Source organism: Solanum lycopersicum, chromosome 1 (genome assembly GCF_036512215.1).
Source record: "Solanum lycopersicum chromosome 1, SLM_r2.1".
In the NCBI taxonomy this organism is placed as follows: Eukaryota; Viridiplantae; Streptophyta; class Magnoliopsida; order Solanales; family Solanaceae; genus Solanum; species Solanum lycopersicum.
The window spans coordinates 15,347,700-15,358,147 of NC_090800.1; the positions used below are offsets into that span (position 1 = coordinate 15,347,700).

Genomic DNA, 10,448 nt, shown 5'->3' on the forward strand with positions numbered 1-10,448 from the left:
ACTCTGACAGAATTAACTAACTATTAATAGAATTACTCTTATCTCTAGTACTCCCCCTCAAATTGGAGCTTTTGTATATATCAAACACCCCTAGTTTGTTCAGTAGGAAATGTTGTTGTGCAACACCTAAGACCTTTGTAAGTGCATCTGCCGGTTGCTCTTTAGTGTTGACATACTCTGTGTGAAGGAGTCCACCTTTGATCTGCTCTCTCACAAAATGGCAATCAATCTCAATATGCTTTATCCGTTCATCAAAAATGGGATTGGCACTGATTTGAATTGTTGATTTATTGTCACAGTATAGTTTTACAGGCGTGTCAATGACTACATTCAGCTCCTTTAAAACCCCTACTAACCAAATGATCTCTGAGACTTAAGCTGCCATGCTCCTGTATTCAGATTCTTTTGAGCTTCTACTCACAGTATGCTGCTTCTTGGACTTCCAAGATATGATTGTGTTTCCTAGATTCACCAAACATCCTGACACTGACCTTCTTGTGTTGGGATAAGACTGGGCAACGGAACGGGACGTACCGGTACCGTTCCGGTTCGTTCCGGTTCGTTCCGGTTCGGTTGCCTACGGGACGGGTCGGGATAGTCTAAACCGGTACACGGAACGAGACGAAATCATAGTTTCGTACCGGTGTACCGGTACCGGTTCATTTCGAGTCCGGTCCGGTTTATTTAATATATATTAATTTTTTTATATTTTATATTTTATATAATTTATATTTATATTTTTTATAAATTATATTTAAAAATTTAAATTTTTTCAAATTCCCCGCCCCTGCAGCCTGCAGACTGCATAAAGCTGCACTGCAGCTGCAGTGCAGGCAGCCCCCCCCTCCCGGCCCCTACCCTATTCCCGAGACCACCCTTACCAACAGCTTTAAAGTTTAAACAAAAAAATTAAAATGACTAGTTTTTTTATTGTATAAATTAGAGTTGTGTGTAAAAATTTTATAGACAAATTACAAGTTTACAACTTACAAATATAAGTCTGAGTATTTGAGAGAATATATATTTCCAAATTACATTCATATTTATAACTTATATCATTTGGTCATTTGGTGTATTTTGGAGGAGGAATCTTCTTCAAATTTCAAGTTTCGACATCAATATTTTAATTTTCACTATAATCGTTTGTTCTTACACAAACGTTTGGTAACTTCGTTCCACTCTCTAATCTTATATTTATTTTTTGTATTTATTATTTAACTTTTAAATTGTTCTTGTTATATTATTGTTCTTGTTAAGTTTCGTATTTTATAATTTATAATTTTATATCATGGAGTCTTCTAAAAAAAGTGGAAGTAAAAAAGGTCTAGTAGAATCAGTAAAAAAATTAGTTAAAAAAACTAACAAAGGTGCTAGTTCGTATAAATCTAAAATTCCTCTTGTTAGAATAAATACAGATGAATTTACGCATGTGAATGAAACTAGTTTTTCCCGTCCCGGTCCTATAAATATTAATTCAGATAGTCCGACTCCCCATGAACTCTATGAAAGACATTATGGTATTAATCAAGAAAATGAAGAAGTGGAAACGGATGACAATTAAATTTAGATGAAGAAGTAGATTTAGATGATACACCAACTAGCCCCGCCGCCGACCTTAATACAGTCAATAGTATAGGTATTGAAGCTCCACCTCCGGTTGAAACTACTCGTCCCCCTATTATTCCAACTAGAGGTAAGACCAAGGTACAACGTTCTTTAAAATCACATGTGTGGAAATTTTGTTATTTGAATGAAGAAAAAACTTTTAGTATATGTAATCTTTGTAAACAACATTTTAAATATACATATGGTGGGACGGGAGGTTCAACGGGGGGATTAAAAAAAACATTTGATTAACAAGCATAGTAAAGAGTGGTTTGCATATATGTCTTCTCTTGAAGTTGTTGGAAATTGTAATGTTGAAGAATCGGTTAGAGGATCAAATATGGTTCAAAGTGAGTTAAATACTTCGAACCCAAGTGGTCCTCTTACACATCGAACCTATAACAAGGATCGTGATCGTGAAAACTTTGCTAAAGTGGTTGTTGTTTGTGGTTTACCTTTTAGTTTTGGAGAACATCCGGGTTTTATTGCTTATATTCTTGAAACATATAATCCTAGTTTTCAAGGTTTATCAAGAAGCATGGTAAAAAGAGATATTTTCGAATTTCAAGAAAAACATTGTCAATATTTACGTGCCTATTTTGAACTAATGGATTGTAGAGTTGCTATTACTACTGATATGGGTCGTAGTCCTAATGGTTTTGATTATTTAACTGTTACTGCGCATTGGATCGATTATAATTGGAATTTACAAAAAAAGAATTATTGGTTATAAAATTTGTCAAAAGAAAAAAACCGGAATTTATATTGCTACTACTGTGTTGGAAATTTTAGATTTTTTTGGTCTTTGTGATAAAGTCGTTAGTATTACTTTAGATAATGCCTCTGCTAATTTAAATGCTATTAATTTGCTAGAACCTAGACTTTGTCCTATTAGTAAATATGCTTTTCATGTTAGATGTGCTGCGCATATATTAAATTTGGTTGTTAGTGACGGTGTGAAATTATTTGAAAATAGTTGTGATAAAATTGATAATGCTTGTTTTTACATTTTTCATATGAATAGTAGTAGTAGAATTAATCAATTTAAAGAACTTTGTAATGCATTTAAACTTCCGTTTAGAAAAGTTCCGAAGCATGTAAAAACTAGATGGAATTCCTTTTATGATATGCTTGAAGTTGCTTATGCATATAGGCAACCTATTACTACGCTATTTAATAATCATAATGCTTATCCTGAATTTAAAATTAATGATAGTGATTGGGATGAAGTAAATGAACTTAGAATATTTTTGAAATCATTTTATGATGCTACTAAATTTTTTTTTGGAATATACTATCCTACTATTTCTGAAATTTTAATACACATATGTGAGATTTCATCTATTTTTTCTGAATATAAAACAAATACTTTATTCACCTCTGCTATTGAAGTTATGATTACAAAATTTAAAAAATATTTTTTTCCTATTCCTCAAATTTATTTAACTGCACTTCTTTTCAACCCCGAATATAAAGAATATGGTGCAAAAGCTTTAGTTGAATGCATTAATCAGAATTTAGATATTCAACCTGAAGAAGAACCTGATTTGGTAATATGTCAAAATAGTATAAAATACTTTGCAAAAGAAATGTATGATAAATATTCATTCTTAGATAATGTTGAAAATCCTCAAACGTCTACGAACCAAGTAGGTGCTCATGGACGAGTGAAACATAAACTTGGTCTTGACTCTTCTAATAAATGTGAATTTGTTAAATATCTTGAACAGGGTATAGATTATATTACAAACGATAATGGTATATCGGAACTATTGAACTGGTGGAGAAATCGTGGAGCTCAATATCCAAAAATTAGTAGGATGGTGAAGGATGTGCTTGCAATTCAAGGATCATTAGTAGCTTCGGAGGCAGCTTTCAGCGCGGCAAGATTTCAAATTGGAGACCACAGATATTCGTTAGCAGAAGACAGCCTGGAGATATCAGTGTTATTTAGAGACTGGATAAATGCTGAGCGTAGAAATCAAGGACTTCCAAAGTTAGATAGTCAATTTGAACTTTTCATAGATTCAGCTATTGGATGTGGTAGTGATGATGACATCGAAATTCAAGATCGTCAACGAGCTTTACCAAGACCAAAAGTTGATCACAATCAATCCCTAGCTGAGTTAGAAAGAGGATTTACGGGACTATACAACTATTAGTATTACATTCGAGACATAGTTGAAACAGAACCCTTCCTAGAAGGTGGCTGCGTAAGCTATGTACTCTACTAATAGTTGTAAATTGAAATTGTAATTTGTTATAAATTTAAATAAATTAAATTGATATTTTTTAATTTTTGTAATTGTTTTATCCTTATTTTAATTTACTTTTTTAAAATTACAAATTTTATTTATTTAATATTTACAAGATACAAGTTATAAATATAACTTATAAAATAAATATTAATGAATATAAGTAATAACTTATAAAGTATAAACTTCAAAAGATTTAAATTTTGAAAACTTTATTAGATTACTTGCAAACTTAAAAATAATCAAAAAAATTAATAAAATATCTTTAAAATAAACTTAAGTTAAAAATTATAGTATGAATTTAAAAACTATTAATTTATACTTAAAAATAAAAAAAATTATATTTTTGTAATTCAAAAAATATCGTCTCGTTAATCCTGTCCCGTTCCATCCCGGTCCGTTCCGGTTCATTCCGGTTCCGTCCCGGTATATAGTGGAACGGGATGGAACCGATGAATCATCCCGGTAATTCCGGTCCGGTTCATCGCGGTACCGGTCAAAATTCCGATCAACGGATTCCGGTCCGGTCCGGTACCGGTTCATTCCGGTCAGGTGACTCGGTTCTGGTCCGTTGACCAGTCTTATGTTGGGACATGATGCTAGTCTGAGTCACAAAAAACTTTCAGCTATGTGCTGGGAGTGCTGCATAGCAATATCCCTTGTCCTGGACAACCCTTGATATATCTTACCAACCTTAGACCTGTTTCCCAGTGAGAAACTTTGGGCTTCAACATAAATTGAGACAAGAGTTGTACTGCAAAGCTTATGTCAGGCCTTGTTGTAGTAAAATATAACAACCTCCCAATGAGTCTTTGATAGGCTGTAACATCTTTGCATATAACATCATATATGTTTCCAAGGAGTTCATCATACTCAACAGTGGTAAATTTCTTGTTTGGCTCCGAAGGTGTAGCAGCTGGATTTAAACCTGATTCAGATATAAATTCCAAAGCATATTTTCTCTGGTTGAGAAGAATGCCTATCTTCGACCTCGATACTTCAATCCCTAGAAAATACTTGAGATCTCCAAGGTCTTTCATGTTGAATTTGTTGTGTAATTCTTCTTTTGTGTCTTGAATTAGCTTGCTTCAATTACCTTTAATCAGTAGATAATCAACATAGATTAGGACAACAGCTACCTCAGTCCCCTCCTTCTTAGTGAATAGAGAATGATCATAGGGACTCTGTACATATCCTGCTCCAACAAGGGCCTCAGTCAGCTTGAGGTTCCATTGTCTTAAGGCCTGTTTAAGTCCATATAAGGATTTCAGTAGTTTACATACTTTGTCCTCCCCCTTCCTTTGGAAACCCTAAGGCAATTGCATGTAAACTTCCTCTGATAAATCTCCTTGTAGAAAAGCATTGTGTACATCTATTTGAAACAATGGCCAGTTGTGAGATGCTGCAACACCAATTACTGTTCTCATAGTGAATATTTTGGCTACTGGAGAGAAGGTTTCATGATAATCCAGACCTTCTTTTTCATTAAGACCTTTTGCAACTAGTCTTTCTTTGTATCTCTCAATGTCACCATTAGCTTTGTGTTTGATTTTGAAAACCCATTTTGATCCAATGTCCTGCTTTCCATCTGGTAAGTCAACTAAGATTCATGTTTTATTTTGCTACAAAGCACTAACCTCAGCATGCATGGCATCAATCCAGTGTTGAGAAGCAGATGCTTCCTAAAATGTTGAAGGTTCCACAACCACTGAAAAAGCTGCTACATAGGACTGATATGTATCACTCATGTTAGAATAGGACAGCTAATCTGCAATAGGATATAGACAACTAAAGTTGATTTTGTGAGGCATTATATAATACATATCCCATCATGGTGGTGTTGGTACTCTACCAGTTGTTCTAGTATCTTCAACTGGTGCTTCAATGTAAATATCTCCAACTCCTATAGTAAGACTTTCCTCAATATAAGACTCTATTTGGGTAGTAGTTGTATCAGGAATTTGATCAACTGGACCATCTCTCTCTATATATGATGACTCAGTAGCTTCATCAAGGTCTAGAATAATGGGATTACCAGGCATGGCAGGACAGACCTCAGCTTGAGTTGTACTTACAATATTTTGATCATGTTAGATAGGCAAGTGCAGAGTATAATAAAACACCGATGTTGTCTTTGAAAGGAAAAATATGCTCCATGAATGTCACATCTCTGATGATAAACACTTGATGACTTTTGAGATCTCTATATCATTTATGAGTTTTTGAATACCCTATTAGGGATGCCTTCTTGGCTCTAGGAGCAAATTTATCCATTCGAGGTAGAATTGAGCAAAACACAAGCATCAAATGCCCTTAAATGATTCAGAGCAGGTTCTTTTCCATATAACATCTCATGTAGGGACTTCGCTTTCAACAACACTCTAGTAGGAATTTTGCTTATCAAATAAAAAGTTGTTTTAACACAATGTCCCCAATACTTAATAGGCATTCCACTATGAAATCTCAAAGCCCTTGCAATATTCATTATGTGTTTGTGCTTCCTTTCTACTACCCCATTTTGTTGTGGGGTGTAAGCACATGAACTTTGGTGCACAAAACCAAGAGACGACAAGAGATTACTACATATGATATTAAAAGACTCTGTACCATTATCTGATCTAAGAGTCTGTACTTTGACACCAAACTGTATATTAACCATTATCAAGAAATCCTTCAAAATGATATAAACATCAGTTTTACATTGTATGAGACTAATCCAAGTAAATCTACTGAAATCATTAACATCGTAACAAAATATTGTTTTTTGTCATAGGTGGGGGTTCTGTAAGGTCCCCAGACATATACATGCATAAGCTGAAAACACTTAGTTGAACTACTATGAATTTCAGGAAAAAATGTTCTACGTTTCTTAGCTAAGGAACAAGTTTGAAAACTATTATGTCTCCTAACATCTATATGATCCTTGAGGGATAAAATGTGTTGCATAGCCTTGAGTGCAGGGTATCCAAGTCTGATGTGCCACAAATTAGTGTGATAATAAGCTTTTATTGTTGCACCAACTACTGCAGGTACTTCATCTTTTAACATATATTAACCATTGAGTTCTTTACCAATCCCAATCAACTTTCCATATTAAAGATCCTGCAATGTATAGAATTTACAGAAGAAACTAATGTTGCAAGACAGTTCCTTAGTCTTGTAACTTAGAGTAAATTGAACTTGAATTCTGGCACAAATAGAACATTTGTCAAGTTCATATCTTCTAAAATTGTTGAGCTTCCAGTGTTTATTATTTCTGCTCTTTTTCCTGTAGATAATTGTACTATGTTGGATCCCTCTAATCCTTTTTTCTGTGTGAGTTTTGGAAATATCCCCATTCATAGGCCCGAGATCTACATCTATGAAGAATTGAAAGGTCCGAATGATCTTAAATCATGTAACATGTTTTTACATGAGGTGACATAGTATGTTGCCCCTGAGTTAATAATCCATTCAAATACAGAGGCTTTTAGGAGAAGTGACACATTACCTATTAGGTTGGCTTGGCATTCTTGACGCTCTTTGTTATGCACTAGATTCCTGAATTGATCAAGATCCTCATTGCTGAGCTTAGTGTCATCCTGAATTGGTATGTCAGCTGCTGCATTATTAGCATCAGGTCTGAAGTTCATTAGAACTACCCATACAAGACTGATAAGAACCTTGTTGTGTAGATCTGGAATTGCCCATTCCAGTTTGATAAGGACCTGGTGTTCCAATTTGATATGAACCTGATTGCGCTGGTTTTATCTTGCTCTTGAAATCAGGTGGATATCCAACCAACCTATAACAATCAGCAGTGAGATGATTTTTAAATCCACATATTTCACATGTAGTCGCCAATAGTGGTTTCTTTCCTTTGTGATGCTGCCCTCTTCCAGCTAACAATGTGAGAGGTTCTTTGTTGGATTCTACAACACCTAGTACATGTTGACTCTCCTCTTGCACTACAGTGGAATAGGCTTGATTTACAATAGGTGTTTCTGTTTTCATAAGAATATCACTCCTCACATGAGTGAATGCTTCATTTAATGCCATTAAGAACATTAACAACCTTTTCTGATGAAGATGACTTATATATGACTTAGCCTCAACACATTCATAGCAAGGAGAAGATATTCTCATATCCAATTCATCCCAGAGATCTCTCATCGTAGAGTAATAATCAGTGACAGAGTCTGTACCTTGCTTCAGGCTTTCAACTTCTGCCCACAGTTGATAAACTCTTGTGAGATTTGATTTATCAAATCTCTCTTTGAAATCCTCCCAGACTCTCCTAGCATTTAAAGCATATATAATTGTAGGCAGCAAATTAGGAGCTACTGTGCTACTGATCCATGAAAAAACCACAGTGTTACATCTTTCTCATTGTGTATCCAGATCTCCATTGTATGTGGACTTCAAACAAGTTCCATCAACGAAACCAATTTTATTTTTCACCAATAGGGCTATCCTTATCGATCGACTCCACAAGCCATAATTTTCTGGTCTTGTGAGTTTGACCATATGTAAAGAAATAGCAGGTGTGTCTGAGGACTGCAGATACAAAGGATGATGATGCTCAAAGGTGGCAACTGTTAATTTTTCCATTGACGGATCCTAGTACTTGCTAAGAGGAGCACTCTCTGCGGAAAGACAATCTTGAACAGTGATCGTTGCTATGATACCATGATAGAATGTAGATTCCTCTCTGAATATGCTAACTTTGAATGAGAGAGTTTAGGAAGAAGAATAATTTTTATTATAGGTTGAATGTGGCCATGTATCTGGCTTTATTCAAATGTGATCGCATAAGCTCACATATGACATGTGCTGCTTCTAACTAACTCTGACACAATTAACTAACTATTAACATAATTACTCTTATCTATAATATATGTTGGCCATTATTTCTTCACATATTGTAATTTGATGAGTTATATTTCCAATGGAACAACAATATTTTCATTCTGATAATCCTACCCCGTGTTATTGATTTTCTATCACACATACTTAAAGCTGAAAAGTTGAGCGAGACAGAATATAAGCTAACTTTTAAAAAATAGGTGTACCAATACAAATATATTTTGGTCATGATTTTTATATATGTTGTATTTCTATAAGTTATATTTCCAAAAGAACAATAAATTGATCATTCCGATGCTCCTACACTAAGTGATTGATTTTCTGTTGTACATGCTAAATCGTGAAAAAATTGAGCGAGGTAGAATTCAAGTGAATTTTGAAAAAAGAATCTTTACATAATAAATCGAAAACAAAAGGAAAAGGAAAAGAACCATTCTTATGAAGAGCAAAATATTAAGGAAAACAATTATGGCTAAGAATTAGGTGGCAACTTGTCTAAACATCCTCCTCTTGATTTTTCAATAGTCTCGTTTGTATATTCCCAAATGTTTGTCCATCTTTATTTTCTCCTCCTTCGCGGTATGAAGGCATTGTTATGTAGCAAAAGTTGTTAGGATTTTATTCTGATTTTCTTATCATATATGAGTTTTAATTTTCCTTGTGAGGAAAGCCAAAATTGGTTTTACATTTCATGAATGAAAAATATAACTCTCTTTCATATTTAATTTTTCTTTCTTTAGAAGAAAAATGTGGAACTCTTCTCGTACCATTAATAGAAGAGCATACACAATGTAGACATTTAATTTAGAGAGTTTTGTTGAAGGGGAGATTTACTCATATGTTTTTTCATTATTAGTTTTTTAATATGTATGTTGCTTAGTAAAACCTTATTAATAATATATGTTTTTGGATTCATCACCGACATGATTTGCAATTATAAGCTTCTGCATGTTGCTCTGATTCTTCAAAACCCAACAAAAGTAACTCTTGATGAGAATTTCTAGTTATCTTTCGAGAAATAAACCCTACAACATTGTCATCTCTATATTTCTTAAAGGATAAACATCAACAATGTTAACTTTTCTAAGTCCTTAAGAATCGATCAAGACAACAGGTCTCCAACAATCTTTTAAGCTTTTCAAGGACTTGGAAGAGAATTGTGTAATACATTCACACAACATATGCCACATTCCAAAATCGTAAGATAATTTGAAGCTTGAAATATTCTTGTCATGTTGTACAATATTTGAAGAAATTCGTTGAAAAGGGAAAACCAAGTCCTTAAAAACATTTGAACATCCAATTTGATTTACTCCAACCTCAACATTAATAGTTGAGACGTATAGGATTGTTTAGTGAAATATTGAGGAAATAACTTTTACTGATGTGCTAATTCAGTTTAGGAAATTGTAGAACCAACAACACCATTTTCAAAGATTACAATATCAATATTAATTAAATTTAAATCAATAAACTCGTGTTGATCGTTCAAATCCTTAGGCTCTTTCTTCAAATGCTTTTGTCCAATGAGCTAGAATTTGTCTGAATACTCACAGGTTATTAGAGGCCCCTCGTTTGATGGAAAAATTAATAATATGAGCTTTGATAAGCTTCCAAGACTATTACAAGAATCTCAAAGTGTAACAACCTACTCTCGTCGTTATAGAAAAATCCAACAACGAAAAATTTTGGGCAGGAAAACTTTTTGGTAGTAACTTGAGAATTCATAACCTATTCCAGACG

General features: G+C 33.9%; 1 protein-coding gene across 1 annotated transcript; it reads right to left on the reverse strand.

The window, feature by feature from the left end:
* Nucleotides 1–7,475: 7,475 nt before the first annotated feature.
* LOC104644330 (uncharacterized) lies at nucleotides 7,476–8,248 on the reverse strand. Its single transcript, XM_010319116.1, has 2 exons — nucleotides 8,184–8,248; nucleotides 7,476–8,136 (listed from the first exon to the last, which is right to left on the reverse strand). The coding sequence occupies exons 1-2, from the start codon at nucleotides 8,246–8,248 to the stop codon at nucleotides 7,476–7,478; spliced, it is 726 nt and encodes a 241-aa protein (XP_010317418.1).
* Between the last annotated feature and the right edge of the window lie 2,200 nt (nucleotides 8,249–10,448).

Coding starts and splice junctions, on each gene's coding strand:
- LOC104644330 (XM_010319116.1), bottom strand. CDS start 8,248: ATGGAGATCTGGATACACAATGAGAAAGATGTAACACTGTGGTTTTTT. Junction 8,137..8,183: donor TTTCATGGATCAGTAGCACA/GTAGCTCCTAAT, acceptor TTTAAATGCTAG/GAGAGTCTGGGAGGATTTCA.